The sequence below is a fragment of the Haliotis rufescens genome, unplaced genomic scaffold (assembly GCF_023055435.1).
Source record: "Haliotis rufescens isolate VD_foot unplaced genomic scaffold, xgHalRufe1.0.p SCAF_20, whole genome shotgun sequence".
NCBI lineage: Eukaryota > Metazoa > Mollusca > Gastropoda > Lepetellida > Haliotidae > Haliotis > Haliotis rufescens.
Window position 1 is genome coordinate 11,558,233 of NW_025963891.1, and position 22,152 is coordinate 11,580,384.

At 40.7% G+C, this 22,152-nt stretch overlaps 2 protein-coding genes across 3 annotated transcripts in view; one reads left to right on the plus strand and one right to left on the minus strand.

Annotated features, from left to right (window-relative positions):
* Positions 1–2,233: 2,233 nt before the first annotated feature.
* Positions 2,234–20,090, plus strand: LOC124131507 (aconitate hydratase, mitochondrial-like). The gene is made up of 21 exons (XM_046494802.2): positions 2,234–2,372; positions 4,408–4,482; positions 5,137–5,216; positions 6,142–6,208; positions 6,582–6,653; positions 6,847–6,966; positions 8,515–8,607; positions 8,873–8,942; positions 9,622–9,710; positions 9,828–9,978; positions 12,226–12,330; positions 12,865–12,956; positions 13,890–13,995; positions 14,548–14,705; positions 15,633–15,891; positions 16,630–16,835; positions 17,297–17,394; positions 17,791–17,884; positions 18,044–18,176; positions 19,094–19,215; positions 19,623–20,090. The coding sequence occupies exons 1-21, from the start codon at positions 2,340–2,342 to the stop codon at positions 19,752–19,754; spliced, it is 2,355 nt and encodes a 784-aa protein (XP_046350758.2). The 5' UTR covers positions 2,234–2,339; the 3' UTR covers positions 19,755–20,090.
* A 756-nt stretch (positions 20,091–20,846) lies between these two features.
* The window catches only part of LOC124131498 (VPS35 endosomal protein-sorting factor-like), a 35,360-nt gene continuing 34,054 nt past the window's right edge, over positions 20,847–22,152 (minus strand). For both annotated transcript variants that reach the window (XM_048400837.1, XM_048400836.1), the window contains one exon: positions 20,847–21,284. In XM_048400837.1, the coding sequence (XP_048256794.1) occupies positions 21,201–21,284 (84 nt within the window). In that variant the 3' untranslated portion in view covers positions 20,847–21,200. The remainder of the gene's footprint in view (positions 21,285–22,152) is intronic.

Genomic DNA, 22,152 nt, shown 5'->3' on the forward strand with positions numbered 1-22,152 from the left:
TGTATGTGTCCCTCGACATGGTGTGTACAATCACTGAAATGTCCAGGCTATATTATTTACCGACTGTCAGAGAGAGAGAGAGAGAGAGAGAGAGAGAGAGAGAGAGAGAGAGAGAGACTAATGGTTAGCTGTTCATCATATTATTATTCTTTAGAAAGATCGTGTACATTATGTTTCATCACCCATGTTAATATACTCTAAAAGAAAAGAATCGCAAAACGGATATTTTGGGCCATAAAAGCAAATATAGCGGACCAAGAGGTGCAAAATGAAGAGGATTAATGTGTTATAGTGTCAGTGGCGAAATGATCACCACAAGGACATGCAAACCATTAATCTGGAAACACGTACGATTCGGAAAAACGCACCCTGTGCATGAACCAAAGCGCAATGAGCTGCACGTACTTCACGTGCAGCAGCAATATGAACGGTATTAGAGTGCAAGGGCTTTTGATTGCCTGGCATCTGCGTCAATCGAAAAGTGACACTTCAACAACATGCCAAGATTAACAGAAGTGCAAAGAAACAACGTCATAGGCCGCTTGCAGGCAGGGGAATCCCAATCAGCTGTAGCCAGAGTTTTCAATGTCGCGCCCAGCACCATCACAAGGCTTTTGGGCGACCAAGAGTAACCACCCCCGCCCAAGATCGCTACATCCGACTGCCCCACCTATTTATACGTGAAATGACGACAACAGCTGCCTCGATCGCATCCCAAATAACCGGACTGCGCAGAATCTCCGACCAGACCAGCAGCAGATCTACGAACAAGGCGTCCTGTTTGACGCGTCATATTTAGTCGACAACATCGCCAACAACGACTGCATTTGTGTTCTCAACACAGGGTCTCCTCAACTGCGATGGAAAGATGTCTGGTTCAGCGACGAATCAAGATTCCTCCTCCGTCGAGGGAGTAGAAGAGCACGGGTCTACAGACGTCGGGGAGAACGTTACGCCGGAAACTGCGTACAGGAAGTGGAAAGGTTTGGTGGGGGTAGCGTCATGATGTGGGTGGATATCTCTCATCATGGCAGGACAGGTTTGGTCAATATCCAGGGCAATCTTACGGCTCAACGATGCATCAACGAAATTCTCCTGCGACACGTCCTCCTAAATCCAGCCAACGGCAACGGTGTATTCCAGCAGGACAACGCTCGACCACATACAGCACGGATCACTAGAGCCTGTCTACACAACAACAACGTCGTTGTTCCCCCCTGGCCCTCCAGATCCCCGGATTTGAACCCGATAGAGCACCTGTGGGATGAATTGGATAGACGGCTACGCCGACGTCAACCACAACCCCAGACGTTGCAGCAGTTGGCTTTTGCGTTGCAGGCCGAGTGGGCTACCATTCCCAAGGATGAGATTCGCATGGGCCGGAGATGTCAGACCTTCACCTTGGACTTTGCCTATGTACCGATAACTGAGATGACTACAATCACCAAGTGTTCTCTCGACATTTTGGCTCTATACCTTGTACGGTTCCTCGTATTTTTTAAGAGTGTGTTACTCTTGTTCATAAAGGTAAGGCATCAACTCTTATAAAGAGTACACCTAAAATTTACCGACTGTGAACGTTAACCATTGCACTGAAGTATTATCATGTTCCATGGTTTAATTTGAAACACAGGATATATAATTCGCTTTATACCTTAAATTGGAGGCTTGGAGTGGTGGAACATTTTCCAATGATTTCCGAGGATGGGTCTTTAGAAAAATGAGAGTGATGTGAACATGTACTCAACGGTTTTAAATACATTATAACTTGCATGTATTTGACTACAAAGATAATCTCTGCAGTGTGTCTTTTCATATCAAATGTATCAACGGGATTGGACGATAAAAGTAAAACGCCGAGGAATTTTTCGACAATTGTTGATATATTTGATATTAAAGGCACGTGGGTGAGATTCTACTTATCATCCAAATCAATTTTCCAGCTTTTAAATTCGTAAACAGTAATGAACAGTGTCTTAGGTGTAATACGTACAGCTAAACAGGCTTTAGTGACAAAGGGATTATTGTGATGTCATTTGATTGAGACGTCATAATCTCCAAAGTGTTGTGATCCAAGTGATCTCATCCAAGCGAATATCTTCTGTGGAAGCCAGTTAAAAGTCTTATTTCATTTCTCTTAAGACGTATTTATCACTAGTGAGGCTATGTAATTTCTTAAGTACTGGTTGATATGTTCTTACGAACATAATAGGTTTACTCGTATATATTTCTTGCACACGGTCAAAGGGAGGGCACTCTCCAAGCCTCGTTCCGGTGTACACCCAGCGCATGCGCTTCTCTGAGTATTGGCAGGTGCAGTGACATCTCCATAGAACAGCATGGCTCATACGCTCAGATTCGGGACGCCAAAGGTAAATTCAGTATAACTCATTCAGGACGAGAGTGATTTGTGTTGCATGTCTGCAGTACATGCTTTCGAAAATATCACCTCTGACAAATATTTTTGTAGAAAGAGAAAACTGCGTCTAGGTGATATGGTAACCGGCATCACTGAGTTTTGAAGGTCAAGTCTTGCACTGATAGTTTGGTGGAGACAAATGTTTCACTTACGTTTTTGCTTTCGTATTCGAAGTTAGTGGAAATTGGTACTCATGGAGAGGATGTCACAAATTTATCTCTAAATATTAAAAAACTTAGACACAAACATAAAGTTGACGAGACATCCCATTGTCTTTACAAATGTTTTCTGATGTAGCCTAATCAAATCATCTGTTTGTTTACGTTTGCAAGACCTTTATGAGCGCTTGTATTGGTCTCAACTGAATTATGTGTATGAAATCAGTCGTTAATAAAATTGCTGATACCATGGTAACAACATTGCTCACCCAACACAAAGACATGAAAACTGAGAAACTTCAAAACACTGATCTTTTTGAATGGTTCAGTCAAGTGACTTTGTTTTATGCATTACTTTTCAAACATTATTTTTCTTGCATTAGGAACTACGGAACTACAACACACTAGGCCTATCTATTGTCTAAGCCAGCTTCTTTGTTGTTAAACATGGTAACCAGCATTGAATTGGGAATATTGTAGAACATGTAGAATAAACTAAGTAATATTATTGTGGTCTTCCTCTATCCACATGATTCAAGTTAGGGAAATATTAAAGTTGAACCACGGAACTCTACTTTAAATCTTGATTGCTGAGTAATATTTGGTGTTATCTATATTGAGTGTCATCATGTTTTGCTATCACTAAATGTTGCGCAATGCATGTCGTCATGATTCTGCCATGTCTAGCTTAATGACACGATTAGCGGTGGACTAGGTCATGATTATGGTGATTGCCTTCAGCCTTGCCTGCAACTTTGTTTGTTGTTATTATTATTAGTTACATGGTCCTGTCATGCAAATTAACTCAAAACCATGATAAGGCAACAACACCTCATCCAAAGTAAGCCAACAAGATTCTTCTAACAGTACAGACTGTATTAATACTTTGCAGTCAGTAAACTTTAACCTTGAGACCCAATGTGTAATTTTGACATAACAGCTGTAGAAACTAACAATTTTAGTCCACCAATCCTTATAATGATAACATATAGCAAAATCCTTAAAAATGGCAAATGTCTACTAGTCCTTATCATGCCTTAACTATTGGGCAGTTTGGCAAGGACTATGGGAATGATGCCAGTTTCTATCGCTGCATAATATGATAAGAGTCTGTATTAATGTTTAACAGTACCTGAATGTTCATATCTATATGTTAAGGATGGTTAGCATTGTTAAACAATGAATTTTTGTTCAGATATTGTCTGCATGTATTATTTCTTGTAGGTACTTGCTTAGCTATTAGACATGCTGAATAAAAAAATTGTTTTGTAATTGTTTGAAATTTAAGTGAGTCCTGGTGTTTGCAGTAGTCATGGTATTTAACTCTAGGGTGTAGGGACCCTGAAACATTCCTAATTTGAACACTACAGTTATGACAGGACCCCTTGAATTACATGCTTATTTTGAACACCGTTTCAGTGATTTTGAAGAAGACAAATGGCATTATGACATTACATGATTTCATCAACATTCTTCTATATCATTACCAAATTTAAATAAAATCTTCAGGACATTTTGGAATATGATCATGTCCTGGAAAATGAACTGACCTGAAACCTTGTGTTTGTGTCAGTTGTCAGGGGTAGAAACTAACATGTTTAGTCCACTAGTCCTTATAACATGTATAATGATAACATATAGCAAAACCTTTAAAAATGGCAAATCTCTACTGGTCCTTATGATACTATTGGGCAGTTAGGCAAGGACTACAGGACTAGTGCCTATTTTGAATGCTGGTTGTTTTGCTGTTGATGTAGTTTCTAATGACATTATATCCTGTGCTTGTTGCTGCTTCTATCATGTTTATTGTATTGGCTGTCTCTGTTCCAGGCATGGAACCTGCTGTCCATGGCAGGTCAGGCCAGGCTCATCCATGTCACCCCTGTAGCAGCTTATGCTCAGAAGGTAGGTTTTAGTCGAAGAGACAAAGTACAGTAATAATGGTTTGTTTAGTCAGGGATTTATTTAGGGTTCTAGATATTCCAAACACTGATATATTTGAAAATTGCCTCTTCAGTTTTATTGGTCCTGTTGTCAGTGAAGAACATCATGTACATGTCACAGTTTCATGGTGTAGATAGTCCCCGGTTAGCTTTCCTTGTCTGAATGGCCTAGTGTTTACTTTGAACATGTTAACATTCTTTATCAATTTCATAACAGGTCAGGTCGCCATCGTAATTTAAGGTTAATTAAACATGTTAAAGGTATTTACTACTCAAATTTTCCATCTTCATGATATTAGTAACTGTTTTTTTGTGCTACCCTGTTTGTGTTTGATTCCTAGAAAGTCCATCGCTATGGCAATATCAACAATGAAACATGCCATTCAAGACCTAGCAATGTATATACAATGTAGTAATTAAGACCTTTTGACAAAACACATTTTGTAATTACATTTTCCATCACTGGTTCCTCTAGACATGCTAGACATATAAGTATTATAAGATATTTTCCTTCATGTTGTCATACATTATGCATGTTGTACTCAATTATTGCAGATACATTTTCTAACCCTGATACTGAACAGATTAAGTGGAGTTTTGTCATGGTTTGATTCAGGTGGCAATGAGCCGCATGGAGCCGAACAATATGCTTGACTATGACAGGATGGACCACAACTACGGCATAGTCAAAAGCAGGTTAGTCTGGTGCTAATCCAGTGTTACCTTTTCACCCATAGAAATCATGGATGTCCTTGATCAAATACCAAGAGGATGCTTGAGCATTATTAACATTTCAAAACAAACGGTTTGTCATTTGTCACGCTACTTCTATGACTACAGTTAAAGTTATGAAAAGTAAATTGTATTTGGTTATTACCCCCTTTGCATATAATGCAGGGGGATATAGTCGACGCCTCATCTGTCTGTCTGTAATCATTTTGTTTCCTGAAGTGGTGCCTTTTGCTATTTATGGATTTTTTGCATTTTTATTTTTCTCGATTTACATTAATGACTTTTTATCCAAACCTGGTACATGCATTAACCAAGGGCTAAAGTGGTGTCTTTTGCTATTGAGGAATTTAAAACAAATATGATTTTTTCCTGTTTTCCTGGCATTTACTGTGACTTGGACTCAGTTCATAGTGGTGTGTTTACCTGGACCGTATCTCTTAAAGTAATAGGTACTGTTTCTTGAAACTGTACACACACAAAATTCATTTTGTCAACTGGTGCCTTTTGCTTTTAGGGACTTACTGTTATATTTTTTTCCGTTTCCATGGGAACAAGTTTGATTTTGACTCAAAGAAATAGAAATACAGAGTTCTGAATCCCAATTCCATGCTATTGTTTTGATAGCTCCATAACTACTCTTGCATACAGACAGACAGATGAGATATAAATTCTCTCATTAAGTTGGACTTTAAGTAACAGTCAGATGATTTGATCTTTCGCAATTTGTCGGGGCAGGGGGGATTTCTCATCTTCTGTTGACTCGTTTTACATGGACGTGTAAAAAAATGTGCACTGCCAATTGTCACATTTATCCGGAGCCTGACCATACTGACAGGTTCTGACAAATGGATATAGTTATCATAATATCAGTTTGTTTCTCATTATTCAGATTGAATCGACCCCTCACACTTTCGGAGAAAATTCTCTACAGTCACATTGATGACCCGAAAAACCAGGTGAGCAATTATTATGTTATCAATCATGTTAATGAAATGTAAATCTGTAAAGATCCAAGGTAAAAAAGGTCTTTAGCAACCCATGCTTGCTGTAAAAAGCGACTATGTTTGTTGTAAGAGGTGACTAACAGGATCGGGTGGTCAGGCTTGCTGACTTGGTTGATGCATGTCATCGCATCCCAGTTGCGTGGATCGATGCTCTTGACGTCTGGTCCAGCCTCGATTATTTACAGACTGCCATCATATAGCTGGAATATTGCTGAGTGCAGCGTTAAACAAAAAACAACAACAATAATGTAATGTAAGACATTTATATCTTAATGAACCCCTTTTTCAACGTGTTGACTAAAGTACCTGGATGTTTATCTTCCAGGCGATTGAGAGAGGCGAGAGTTATTTGAAGCTGCGACCTGACAGGGTGGCTATGCAGGATGCAACAGCTCAGGTTGGTACTTTCAGTTCATTGGACACAGGTTAGATAACCTGATTTTTTTAAGCCTAGGAAGTCTAAAGAACTTGTATTTTGTCAGGTGAATAGTGAACTGTGTCAGTGTGTTTTTTGTGTAATTTAGGCTTTGTTTAACAGTTCCATGTAAATGGGGAAACTAATTCCTAATGATGCTGAGATGTGCTTCCAGATGGCCCTGCTGCAGTTCATCTCCAGTGGCCTGCCCAAGGTGGCAGTTCCATCCACAGTCCACTGCGATCACTTGATTGAGGCTCAAGTCGGAGGAGACAAGGACCTGGCCAGAGCAAAGGTTTGTAACTGGATATGTAAAGTAACCTTGGCTGTATTAGCGTTAACATTTGGTCTTGAAATATACTAATAAATAAAAATATTCGTTCATCCACTGTGGAAAGAGAAAGAGTGAGGCTTGTGGGTTTTAAAAAAATATAGAAGTAAATAATTGTGTTTGTTTTTGTTAGGGGTGATCTAGTTTTACTGAACTTTGAACAACAGCAAAATGATGCTAGCCCGATTAGTTTTGATAATCCTTGTTATGTCTGAAATGAAAGATTTTTGGGCTTCAGATATCGTAGACCCAAAATACAACATGATACAATATTATCCGACCTCAAGTTTTATGTTGTTTAGGACCACCCTTAATATTCTCAAATTGTGGATACTGCATGAATGAATTGTACGACCATGACATCAGGCAAATCCAGTTTCATTCTCTACCTGATTTTATTCCTGATCTTCAGGAAAGTTGTATACCTACATCATGTACATAGGAAATAAGAAGAATTGAGCACTAGACCTGATCTGTGCGGGTCATGCCCTCTGTAGCCCTGTCACTACTTGTGTGGTGTTTCCCGGAGCAGGCTGAGGCTGACCTAGATAAACCAGCAGCTAATAGGTGTGAGGCTAGCACTAGGCTGCTGCTTCATGTATAATGCTGCTTACAGTTACACACAGGCACGAAACATTGTGTACTTGAATAAACAGGATTATGTCATGAGCTCTGATTACACAGTGCATGAATGCAATAATTCCTAACTTAGTATATGGCAACACCACTTGAACATGTGGAGTACGGCCCTGTTAGTCCCCTAGCCCAGCTTTCTGGACGATTCTTGTTTTTGGTGGTGTTCCAAACGACCGAGCAACTGAACACAATTTTCCAAAATTGAACACAAACGATTTTGCCCCCTCTCAGGTTCTGTAATAGTTTTGTTATCTGAGGTTAATTCACTACTTACCATTTAGTACTTGGAGAAAAATTGTGAAAGATTGAAGCCAGTGCGTTTTTGTAAAAATATCATGCTGAAGTATTTTGTTAGGGGTGATTTACTTCTTTTTAAAAACAGCAAAACGAAACAAAACGATTAATTTAGATAATCAATCAGTTTTGGGGAATGTCTAAAATGAGTTAAGGGACATTCCTGTGTACCCATGATTTGTGTATCTAGAAATTTGTTACCGTGATGTACTGTCTTGATTAACTGGGTCTCGCTGTATACAGCAATGTTATGTCAGCTCTGTCATAACTTGTTGGCTAGAGGTGGCATGATAGCCTGAAGTGACACAGCTTGTAGAGGTTTGTCAGTTTGTTGAAACCAATGATCACAAGCATGGCATTCCCAGGATCATGATCAAAACAAATATGTGATGTGAAACCACATAAGGCAGATTAAGGGATGCAACACAGCAAATTGTAATGCCTTTAACCACTTGGCAGTCTGTACTCCTGTATAACAGCATGCAGTTGAACATCAGCTATGGAGTACAGAAGGCTGTAATCAGCATGATTAGTTTTCCCTGATTGATGGGAATGATATGGAGTCCATTATTTCTGTTTCAGGATCTCAATAAGGAGGTGTATGATTTCCTGGCTTCTGCCAGTGCCAAATATGGCGTGGGGTTCTGGAAGCCAGGCAGTGGCATCATTCACCAGGTGGGCATGGACAACAACTTTTGGACTGTTCTTTAACATGTTTAGGCTGTCAATGTTTTTCTTTATATAAATTTTGTTTCAAAATAATGAACATGTTTTTCATTCAGGTAAAATCACATGGACAATGTATGTTACATTTTGTTTGAAAAAAACGTCATATATCCAGAATCAAAAAGGTTTTATGTATTAGAGCTGCATTAACATTATGATGTTGACGGTGTGTGAGATAACTTAGGATATCACCAGTGTGCTCATGTGTCTTCAGATCGTGCTGGAGAACTATGCCTTCCCTGGTGTTCTGCTCATTGGAACAGACAGTCATACACCTAATGGGGGTAAGACTAGCTATTTGTTGACTGTTTTAATAACAAAGGGAAACAACCATATGAAATGCAAAATGATCGAATTTTTTGTGATTTCACAGGTTAAGTGTCTCAAATGTAAGGCAATCAATGTTCATACTTGGAACTTATTAAGGAATCAGAAAAAAACGCCACAAAGGTAAATTGTTGCTTTCGATATTATCACTGAATGGTCATGCCCTCTGTAGCCCTGTCACTACTTGTGTGGTGTTTCCTGGAGCAGGCTGAGGCTGACCTAGATAAACCAGCAGCTAACAGGTGTGAGGCTAGCTCTAGGCTGCTGCTTCATGTATAATGCTGCTAATAGTTACACACAGGAACAAGATGGTAACATTTCTGACTATTTGCTTATAATTCTCTAAAGTTTGATGTGAGTGTACATCACACTGATCTATTATCCATTGATTAGCTGAGGTTTAATATAAGTAAGGTAAAGTAAAGACATGGTGAGTTTGCATCCTGTGGCTACCCAGTCATTGCACTGAGGATCCCTAGCCCTGTGTGTCTACTCACTTTGTATGTTGTTTTATGCCTCTGTTGTTTAGTAACCTGTTGCGAATACTGGGACCTATTCTCACCTGTGTCCACCTGGATGTTCTTGATAATGTGTGATGTACACAACTGTTCCGTAACCAAGTCGTCTGTGTTGCAGGTGGTCTGGGCGGTCTCTGTATCGGTGTCGGTGGAGCTGATGCTGTTGATGTCATGGCTGACATTCCATGGGAACTCAAGTGTCCAAAGGTGAGCAGATGCTTGTTTCACTTTCATGTTTCATAAAAATAAAAATATGTCTTTCACAAGTGTATTTTTGATCTGTAGTAGACTGTAGACTGAGAAGCATGCCTGGTCTGTGTTCAGGTGATCGGTGTGAAGCTGACAGGTGAACTGAGTGGGTGGACGTCGCCCAAGGACGTCATTCTGAAGGTGGCTGGCATCCTGACTGTGAAGGGAGGTACTGGGGCTATTGTGGAATACTATGGCCCTGGTGTGGACTCCATCTCATGCACGGGTAGGTGGCCTAGCTGGGAGCACTGACTGGGGACTCAGTGTGGGTCATGTATCTGAACAAATTAAGTTCACAATAGTGATAATGAAGCATTTGTCTCAATTGAATGCCTTTTCAGATGGCACAATTACTTTTAATTTTTAAACTTACCCTGTCTCTCCCTATGCATTTCTTCCTTCTTCGATCCTGGTGTGGAAATGATCGCAGTGAGGATTGGAGATTTTTGGACAGTCGAGATCGGGATTGATGTTTTATAGACAAGGGTATTATGTGGATCGGCAATGATGTGACAGGCAGAATCGTGATAATCTTCATCTCCTTCATTCCTTGCTCCTATCAATTATGACAGTATAAATCTCCGAGCTATATCATTTGCGTTCTATCAGTCTGATATTCAAGCTTTTGTGCATATCATATCTACCGCTCTTTGTGAACATGGCTTGCATTTGTAAATGTCACATAATCCAGGTGATGTTTCTACTAAGGTACTATTGCCTTTCCCGATGAATCATTCAGCTGACGTTGAGCCTAAACCGATCAGACAGGGAGGAATGGCAGGAGTGTTAGCCGAACCTTCACCATGAGGTTCATCGGAGAAGCAATAATCATGAGTGGGATTGTCATCGATCTCGAGATCGATACCCTCATCTAAAGAGGGAAGATTGTCACATAAGACTGCTTGATTATAGGGTCAACAGGGTCGTCATGCGTTACCCACGTCTTGGGATCATCATTCTTAACCATCATTATTTTCGCTAACATATCCAAACTCTGGCTAATGTTATTGAGGTTTATGTTAGCATTCGATGTATCTGTACCAGGAGAATATGATTAGAATCAGGAATGTTACCCCTCTCAGGATGGACATAGGTGAGATAATGAGGATCATCTGGATCGTTCATCTTACTTTCACCAGCGTTGATAGGAAAAGATTCAACATTTTTTGCCATTTTCACTTATTTACATACATTAAACATCACAAAGATCAACTTCACGTCACCCATTCTACAGGGAACTGACTGCATATACAGCATTATTTCTTAAGAACTTGCAACACCACTCTGTCTGCCATACAGTTCACACTGGATTGTCATGTGCTGGGTTTTTGTGGATGGAGATTTGTCTACGAGTTCGGCAATAATGCAGTATTCCATGCTTCTGTGCAAGGGTGATTTACATATGGTGTGTCAGGACTTTTCTTGTTTGTTAACAAACCCAATTTTGCTGGAATTGGAACAGACTGACCTCATGCTAGCTTGGTGCTTTTTACAGGTTGGTTTGCATGAACAATTGTAAGTACTGCTGTACCCTCGATGGTGTGGCGCCTGACGATACTGATTAATAAGTGACTGGGCTGCTAGCTTCGATGACTGCATGTGGAGCCGTTCACACCTTTTGTCGTCACCTTGATACAAGAATAGGGAGCACATCTATACGGCCCCTGGGACATTCCTGGCATTCAAATGTGATTGCAGTTGCAGATCACGACCGGTTCAACTATCCCTGACTGAGTGGCAACTCAATCCAGAGATATTTCAGTTCTACTGGAAATCAGAAGTTGATCTGTTTTGCAACCAGATATAACTATCAAGGTTCATCCAATGCATCTGCGGGGGGAGAGGCAGTCTTGCAGAACTTCCCGTCCCGGGCTAGGGAGGATTCGTTCTCTCTAGTATCAACCAGGGGTGAATTCTCGATTTCTCCTCTTCTCGTACAGAGCATACGCAATCATTGTGGTTGTGGTTGATATCTTTGAAGCGTCGAAAGAGATGCCAATTGCATCCATATGACTGTGTTGTTTGAGGACCGTCTTGTACACACAGAGGGTTCCCACATTAAACATCTACTCAACCATCCCCGCATCACTATACGAATGAGAATGAGTGTGCTGAGGTCGTCGTGTGTCCAGTTCGGAGTGTGTCCAGTTCGGACGGGGTTCAGGTAGCGAGCGACCCATTGTTTATGGTGGTGACCATGGCGACGGCTGGTATGTGTTCAGGGAAGGTGTTCTTTTTTAAGCTGGAATCTTGTTAAGCATCGTTTGCACACCAGGATCAAAGAAGAGGAAAAGCATAGTGTGAGGCAGGATAAGTATATATAAATATACAATTTATTATAAAATTTTCATTTATAGATGCAGAGTTTTAATCATACTTCTCAGATGATGTTACACTGTCATAGTAAGAATTATGTTTGAGTTGAAGAATATTACAGGATAGCTGATGTAATTGTTTGGTGATGGCTTTGAAGGTATGGGCACTATCTGCAACATGGGTGCTGAGATTGGAGCCACAACGTCTGTGTTCCCCTACAACTACAGGATGCAGGACTACCTGAATGCCACAAACAGATCAGGTAGGTCTTTCAAAGGGACCATCTCAGCTGCTTCATGGTAGCTGTACAAGGGGAAATAACTACACCGACTTCTGTGTGTTTCCCTGAATATCACGAGGGGAGACAACCAGGACTGACCAACTTTCAGCTTTGTACTACTTCCACTTCTTGTACTACTGAGATTGTCTTTTATCAAACCTAGACATATTATTGACCACTGTATACTGATAGATATCATCAGGCTACCATGATAACAGTCTGTGATTTTAGCCACTCGTCAGAAGCCAGAGTCTTGTAAAAGTCTGTTCTGTCTAGTGAGCTCAGATATATTAGTCCATATGATAACACTAAAATTGAAGATTATGCTTAGAGTCAAATTTGGACTGTTAACCTAATGTTTGCTGAGACTGATAAATAATAATAAGTTGATAGGACTACTAACATTGATGACTACATCTTGATCCCACTCAATCAAGTCACTCCATCTGCGTGCCATAAAGGATCTGTAGGTAGCTTTGCTCCTGATGATGAAGCCCATTGTTCTGTTGTCCCCAGATATTGCTGACCTTGCAAACAAGTACAAGCACCTGCTGTCTGCTGACCCTGATGCAAAGTATGACCAGGTCATCGAGATCAACCTCAGTGAGGTCAGTGTGATAGTCTTACAAATGTGATATTGCTGCTGTTTGCCCTGTTGCACAAGATAGACTTGGCCTATTTCATCTAACTGTCAAAACACCTACGCTAGAACAAGATTATATATGTAGTCATTTGATTTTTGTCCATCGTAGTAGTCACAACTTGTTTCATGAACCATCTATTCCAGTGATAAACCAAGGATTTATAGACCTTAAGCAGTGTGAAATCAGAAAAATGATTACTAAACCAAACGTTATAACAATCCGGAAGTTAACTTAAAACTCATAATCAGCTGAAATGGAAAGTGATTGTGTTAAACGAATTAGACATCAAACATACCTAATGTGCCCTAGGGCCCTCGATATCCAGTTTTGATGAGTTATTACAAGAATGTGTTAATCTGCAGAAATCCAGCTTAGATATAGCCCTGCTATTGTGTTTGAAGGACTTGCCTGTCATATGATCCAATCATAGACTTTATATGAGGTCAATACTTGTCTTTAAAGACCCAAAATAAAAAAACAACAATATTGACCTTATGCTTTTTCAGGTCCATAAAAACAAAGCGATATGACTTTCATAAGACTGTTAAAGTTGGGAATTAAGATCACCTAAGCACTATGATCACTTTGTGGAAAGGGGCCCTGAGGGGTCAATATGCATTTCTGTCAAATGACATGTGACCATTTCCTGGCTAATGAATATGGAGGGGCGGTCGGGTAGCCCAGTGGTTAAAACGTTCGCTCGTCACGCAGAAGACCCGGGTTAGATTCCTGACTTGGGTACAGTGTTTGATATCTCTGGTAGAGTGCTCAAAGCGGCGTAAAACCATACTCACTCACTCACTCACCCAATGAATATTGTGGAAATCTTTGCATCATATAATTATCCTTGCTACAGACATGTTTCACTGAGATAAGAATGTTGTGTTTGTGTTACAGCTAGAACCCCATGTGAATGGTCCTTTCACCCCTGATCTTGCCCATCCTATCTCCAAGCTGGGCAAAATAGCCAAGGACAGTGGGTGGCCAGCTGAAATCAAAGTTGGTGAGTGTTTTGTTTTACTTGTCTGATCATTATGAAACCAGAGGAGTATGTGCCCATGGATGAAGTTAGTGTAAGCTTTACTCACATGACCCTTTGTTCCTGCCAGTAACTGTAGCATCACTTCACTCCTGTTGTAGACCCGTGAAGATCCAGGAGAATAGGTCTTTGGAACCCACGCTTGCCATAAAAGGCAACTATGCTTGTCGTAAGAGGCGACTAATGGGATTGGGTGGTCAGGCTCGCTGACTTGGTTGATGCATCATATCCCAATTGTGTGGATTGATGCTCATAATGTCAGTCACTGGATTGTCTGGTCTAGACTAGATTATGTTTCAGACCGCCGTCATATAGCTTGTCATAAGAGGTGACTAATGGGATTGGGTGGTCAGACTCGCTGACTTTGTTGATGCATGTCATCGTATCCCAATTGCGTGGATTGATGCTCATGATGTCAATCACTGGATTGTCTGGTCAACAACAACAACAAACAAACAAATTAACAAACAAACACTTCCTGTTGTAGAGATGTAATGTTAATACCTTGTGTTTAAGGTCTGATTGGAAGCTGCACTAACAGCAGCTACGAGGACATGAGTAGGTCTGCCAGTATTGCCCGTCAGGCTATCAATAATGGGTTGAAGGCCAAGAGCAAGTTCACCATCACACCAGGCTCGGAGCAGATTAGAGCCACCATTGAAAGAGATGGGCAGGTATGTCTGTTTCAAGATTTATATTCTTATTATGTCCAGGTTAATTTGATATCAAGCTCCTAAAATTGTATTGGTCATGTTTAGAACGACATCTAATCCTACCCTCTGTGAGCCTTCCTAAGCAGACTATGTGTCCCTAACACTTCAGACTGATGATCCGACGAACCGGGGGATAGTGATTACAATATGTCACGTGGTTGATTGTGTATCATATCTGTGTGGTGTGGATCAGTACTAATACTATCCACCAATGGTTTGTCTGGTCCAACTGTTTACAGGCTGAGGCATGGTATCTCAGTGGGCAAGCACGACTAAACCGACATATGTCCGAACCAGTACAAGCACGCACACCCACGTCACTATATAAGGCTTAAAAAAAATAAAAGAATTAGTTCTCAGGAAACGAAATAAAGTGCAGGCGAGTGGTGTTTTATTTTGATTTTGCTGGCTCAAGCTAGTATGTAACCAAATGTACAGTTGTGTCAACCTTGGAAAGGGCCTCTCTACATAAACAAGCATACAAACTCCTATTGTCACCATGACCATAACACGGGATGCACAGTAAAGCAGTGTGCATGTAAAGGGAAGTAACTGCGTGCTATATTGGAGCGCATTGTTTTTAAGCATTAGGATTTTTTATTTTTTTGAAAATGGAAATAAAAACGAAACCTGCGGTGGACTTTTAGATGATTCGGGCGGTTCCTGAGAACCAAGACTATTATTTTTTTTAGCCAAAGTGCAATAATCTTGAATGCAATGTTTAACCCCATTTTACATCTCCCACGTTATTTTGTTGATACTGTTGGAAAACTGCTGATTGCAACTTGGCACAACATTCACTCAATTATGAAATCCTACTAAAAGGCAGACTATAGTGCTATAGACTATGTACCAATGTATTTGACAAGTTAATGTTAATGTGAACAGGCACAAGTCTTGGCTGAGCTTGGTGGTGTTGTGTTGGCCAATGCTTGTGGCCCATGCATCGGTCAGTGGGATCGTAAAGATGTCAAGAAGGGAGAAAAGAACACCATCGTCACTTCCTACAACCGCAATTTCACTGGCCGAAATGATGCCAACCCAGCCACCCATGCCTTTGTAACGTCCCCTGAGCTTGTAACAGCTCTAGCCATTGCTGGTGACCTCGGCTTCAACCCTCTTACAGATGAGCTCACTGGAGCTGATGGTGAGTAAACCTGTCGTCTTGTTGATCAACACTTACATGAAAGAGTCTTTGAATCCAATTAAGAAGTGATACACTTAAGGAAAAACAATTATGGATAACTTTTCTTATCTCATTACTTTTTTTGTTGTTCTTACACCTACATGTATGTTCTCTGCTTCAAAGCATTTATTCACCTGATGAAGGAATGAGTATATACTCCAAAACATTGTTCCTAATAGTAAAGAAGTTGACATCCAGTTCTCTTCCTTACTTCAGTGTACACTGGTTACACCAGTTTGGAACAAATGACATTTTCTGTTTAGTGAGATAGCCTAGTGATTAATGTTTCATCGTGCTCAAGATTTTCTGCTCCCACCATGGTATAATATTGGCAACAATACAAGATTTGTGTAAAAATGCATAGTTTTGATCTGGGTCTACTCACAATATTGTTTAATTTGCTTGTTTGTCACCTCAAACCTTCAGTCAGTTTTGAAATGTTTGTGCATTAGGAGTGATTGAGTATGGTTTTACGCTGCTTTTAGCAATATTTCAGCAATATGGTTGGGGGACACCATAAATGCATACATTGTTCTCATGTAGGGAATCGAACCCGGGTCATCGGTGTGACAAGTCAACGCTTTAACCACTAGGCTACTCAACCCCATGAGGAGAGTGTAATCAATGTAAGGTTTGCATGCTGTAAGGTTAACTGTCTTATAACATATTCTTGTATGGCCATTTCCTCTGATTTCTCAGGTAAGAAGTTCAAGCTTGAGAGTCCCTATGGTGATGAACTGCCCGCTAAAGGGTTTGATCCCGGCCAGGACACATACCAGGCCCCCCCAAGTGATGGCAACCGCCTCCAGGTGAACGTGTCACCCGACAGCCAACGTCTACAGTTGCTGGCTGGTTTTGACAAGTGGAACGGCAAGGACATCCTAGACATGCCTGTTCTCATCAAGGTGAACAACATTCGAGACACTTAATGCACTGCAGTAATGACTTTCTATAGTTGGTCAGCTCAAGCGAGACACATGATGATCCAGGGTAGAATAGGTCTTCAGCAACCCATGCTTGCTGTAAAAGGTGTCTATGCTTGTTGTAAGATGCGACTAACATCACTGGATTGTCTGGTCCAGACTCGATTATTTACAGACCACCGTCACATAGCTGGAATATTGCTGAGTGCGGTGTTTAACAACAAACAAACCAAAAAAAGGTTCAAGCGAACTAATGATCTTTGACTCCATTTTTCTGTCTTGTCACCTGAGAAAGATGGATTAGATTCTTTACAATGTTTCAATTGTTTTTTAAAAGTCCCCTATGTGTAGTTACTGAATATCCATAAATGTTGCAATACACTATAAACTGGCTATATTCCTCCCTGTCTGCTGTGTGTTGACAAGATTTGTCCCATGTTTAGGCGAAGGGCAAGTGCACTACAGATCACATCAGTGCAGCTGGACAGTGGCTCAAGTACCGCGGCCACCTCGACAACATCTCAAACAACTTGCTCATTGGGTAGGTTCCTAGTGGACTATTTACTCCTTTGGCGTCTCCTTCACTCGTTTGGGGGATCAGGAGGCCTAGGGGGCCCAGTAATCTAAGGCGCTGCAATTTGCTGTTCGGAGTTACATTCCTTGGTTATGCCAGAAAACTTAAGGTTGTGGGTTGAAATCCCGGTTCTCCTTGATTATGTGTCTAGGTTTGTCAGCTCCATACCCATGGTCCTGGGTTTTACCAAAAGTGGTAAAAGTCTGAGATTTGAATTATTTATGGCTTTCCTCCGACGCGCCCTGATACAGCTGGAATACTTTTGTTAAACCAAACTCACTAACTCACCTTTACTCTTTCTGTGAGTATTCAGGTGAGCGTCTTCATGTGCCCTCGTATATCCAATATCTGCTCCTGTTTCAGAGCTGTCAACTCAGAGAATGGTGAAATCAACAAAGTACGGAATCAGTTGACAGGAGAATTTGGTAGTGTGCCAGAAACAGCTCGTTATTACAAGGTATAGTCTAATTTGTTTTCAAAAGCATATTCAGAAATAATCTCAGACTGTGTCCTAAACCTACATATTCGATGGAGTGGTATGATGCATGGTGTGTGATAGTTTGGCTGAACCGATGTACTTGACAGATATGATCTATGAGTGTTCACATTATTGCAGGCTCAGAAGGTTCCGTGGGTCGTAGTTGGAGACGAGAACTATGGTGAAGGCAGCAGCCGAGAGCATGCAGCCCTGGAACCCAGGCATCTGGGTGGGAGAGCAATCATTGTCAAGAGCTTTGCCAGGATTCATGGTATGGCATGTGCTTATGGTTGAATAGCATGACAGTTTATTCAGCTTTACTACCTGGGAGTCCCAGCAGAATTTTCCTGTGCTCTTTGATCTAATATTGGCTCTCTACATTTCTTGGGGGCGGTCGGGTAGCCTAGTGGTTAAAGCGTTCGCCCCTCATGCTGAAGACCCGGGTTCGATTCCCGACATTGGTACAATGTGTGAAGCCCATTCCTGGTGTCCCCCGTCGTGATATTGCTGGAATATTGCTAAAAGCGGCGTAAAACCAAACTCACTGACTCACTCTACATTTCTTGAATTACGGATGACGTGATATATAATTTTTATGGTTGAAGTTGATGCAGTTTAACTGAATCTTAAAACTTTAATTGTATTTTGAAACTTGACCCCAGTTAATGAGAATACTCTTCGCTGTCAGTAGTTACTGGTCAAGAAGTCATAAATGATATTATATTTTGCCTAGACATTTAGCGCACAATGTTTATAGTGTTTGTGCCTATGCTTTGGTTAAGTCTATAACCAAGAACAAAACAATTTTTTTTCCCCCAACATAAGATGTCCCTGATCTGTTGCACACGTGACCTATTATTTCATACCTAAACAGTGAAAATCAAATCGTGGAAAAAACAGACATCCATAATTTTTTTATGTTGATATTTTTTATTGAAACATTTACAATGGCCGGGGTTCTGTAAGCTGTGATGATGTGCATCAGTCCGGATCGCATTGTCCAGACAGGGTCTATAAATTACCATTGACCTTGTTGGTTTCTACAGAGGTGTCACATAATAGGCAGGTCATATTATAGACAGCAGTATTTGAAAAGCATGAAAATTAAGTTGCCTTAGTGCTACTTTGCTTAGTGCTTACTTTCTCTGTAAATGAGTCCTGGATTTCATTCCCTTGTTTTGCTCACAGAGACCAACCTGAAGAAACAGGGCATGCTGCCGCTAACATTCTCCAACCCCAGTGATTATGATAAGATCAAGCCAGATAGTAGAATCTCTCTCCTTGGACTACAGAACCTTAAACCAGGACAGGTATGTTACAACAGTTGGATATATTTGTCTTGTTGCACTGTATGTGCTGTGTGTTTGCCTCAGTGGTTCATAAGTGCAAAAATGAATTACAAAACCTGTTGACATCTTCAAGTAATGCCAACAAACTATTTACTTACAGTATACAGACACTCTTTGAAAACTCATTCAAATTAACTTCTTCTGGGTATTTATGCATGAGATAATCAGATACAACAATGTTGGGTTCAGGTTCAAATCTCATTCAGTGTGTTTCGACGTGTACTGCCAAAATCGTTTTCTTGTCATTCCTTTCGAGTAATGTTAATTCTGCCTTTTCAGTAATGTTAAGAAGTGTAAGCAAAATTTATGTAATTAATCTGGTTCTTTATTATGCTGCTTTTTAAATATGTTGATGCTTTCCTTTTCAGAATGTTGCATGTGAAATCAAGCACAAAGATGGATCTGTTGACAAGATTGAACTAGCACACACAATGAATGACGGCCAGATTCTGTGGTTCCGTGCAGGAAGTGCCCTCAACAGAATGGCTGAGATGAAGTGATCCTCCTGTTGTTGGAATATCTGTGAATGAGTGATCCTTAGATCCTCTAGAGACAATTCAGGAATACCTGTGTATGTGTGATAGGAAGGCAGTGGGGACATCGTCTCTCACTGGCCCTCTGGCTGCAAGTGCTCTCATGTCATAATATGAGATGTGAACAAACCTCAGACGTTTTATGTCTTAGACCTCAGTTAAAGAGTGTGATTGTTATTAGAAATCAAATACTGGACAGCTGACTTGTTTGTACTTTTGTTGAAGACTAACTTAACCAGACAGATGTAGCATCACATTTTGTATGTAAATATTGACAAATGAATAAATATATTTCAATGTTAATTGTTCTTGATTAATGAATGTCAAGGCATTTTACCTGTTGTGTGGTTTGCTTACCTTAACACAGTGTTCAATACGAAGGTGAGATATTGATGTTGGCTGCTTCAGTATTTGTAGTGAATCTTCTAGTCTAAGTCTAGTAAAATTCTGTTATGTCTAGTGAGTTGTGTTTAATGCCACAAAGAACAGTATTGCTGTTATATTACGGCGTGTCGGCTAAATGTTGGAGGAAAGCCCGAAGTGATGCAGGACTTGTTTACCATTTTGGTGAAACCCACAAGCACGGGTATGGTGCTGATAAACCTAGAAACAATAGGGGTGAACAGGGATTTGAACCCACAATCATTGGTTTCTGGCGTACCTAAGGGATGCAACTCTGCACAGCGAATGGCAGTGCCTCGGACGATTGGACCATCAGGTCTAGTAAGCTCAGCTAAAAGTAGTCCATATAAATTAATATTACTCAATTCTGATGAAAATTATGCTAAGAGACATTTTTGGGTTAGTGTCTCAAAAGTTTTGGGCACAGAGCAAGAATCTATTGCATAATTTTTAAAATCTGTTTAAACAAGAGAATTAAAGCCTGGTACTGGGTCATCCTACAGATCTTATGTGTAGTTGGGTATGTGACACATCTGTGCAGTGATTTGGACAGGAGTACTAATATGATAGATAACATTGAATGAGAAAACATGAGAATTGAAGTATACTGACCAATATGACCAGTGTGTTGGCACTTCAGTAACAAACAGCCGTGGAGGTATGTGCGGAATATCTTTATTTACAGCGTAACACATTGCACTGGAACAGACTTGGGGGCACATCATCATTTAGCTGTCAAGTTCTAACAGCAGCATGGTGATCATGATACACATATATATTTAGCCATATACACACATGTAAGAAACATGTAAAGACCTTGCTAATATCATAACATGGTGATTAATTTGTCTACTCAAATTGTTCATCATTCCTTCATTGTTTTCTTCCCTACGTTGAATGCTGATTAAAACCAAAAGGATTGCACATGAAGCTGACAAATTACCTCAAGTTTTCAATGTATTCTGTGCTAATGCTTTGAACACTGCATGTGTAGGAACGGCCAACACTGGCTCATGAGAGTTGGCTGTATATCTCTTGGAAACCTTCCACTTTCCCACTTGCTGCTCTCCTCTTCACATAGATCAGGACGCGGTTCTGAAACACAATTGTGCATCTTCCATTATCCACTATATCAAGTCACCACCGTATTACGATAATAACCAGGCCAAAAGCTTTGATTTGAGTCTACTCAAATGATACAATGCTAATAATATCCATCCAATCAAATTAGAATTTACTGGTAACAGGAACTATACAGGGGTGAGAATCTTCTGCGGATCCGCGAATTTTAGTGACCACAAATTTGTTAAAATCTCATGGCTTTCCCCAAACATTGCAAAGGAAGTTTCAGCTGAAAAGGAAATATCCATTCTTATCCTTGTGTATAGGGGACTAACTCTGGTGGCCTAACATATGAGGTCAACTCACTGCCAAACTCTCATTCAGAATAGCCATAACTGGCACAGACTTACACCAGCTGTCACACTTACAGACTTGCACCAGCTGCCACAGACTTACAGACTTGCACCAGCTGCCACAGACTTACATCAGCCTCCAGACTTACACCAGCTGCCACAGACTTACACCAGCTACTACAGACTTACAGCAGCTGCCACAGACTTACATCAGCCTCCAGACTTACACCAGCTACTACAGACTTACACCAGCTGCCACAGACTTACATCAGCCTCCAGACTTACACCAGCTGCCACAGACTTACACCAGCTGCCAGACTTACACCAGCTGCCACAGACTTACAGCAGCTACTACAGACTTACAGCAGCTACCACAGACTTACAGCAGCTGCCATAGACTTACATCAGCCTCCAGACTTACACCAGCTGCCACAGACTTACACCAGCTGCCAGACTTACACCAGCTACCATAGACTTACATCAGCCTCCAGACTTACACCAGCTACTACAGACTTACACCAGCTGCCACAGACTTACACCAGCTACTA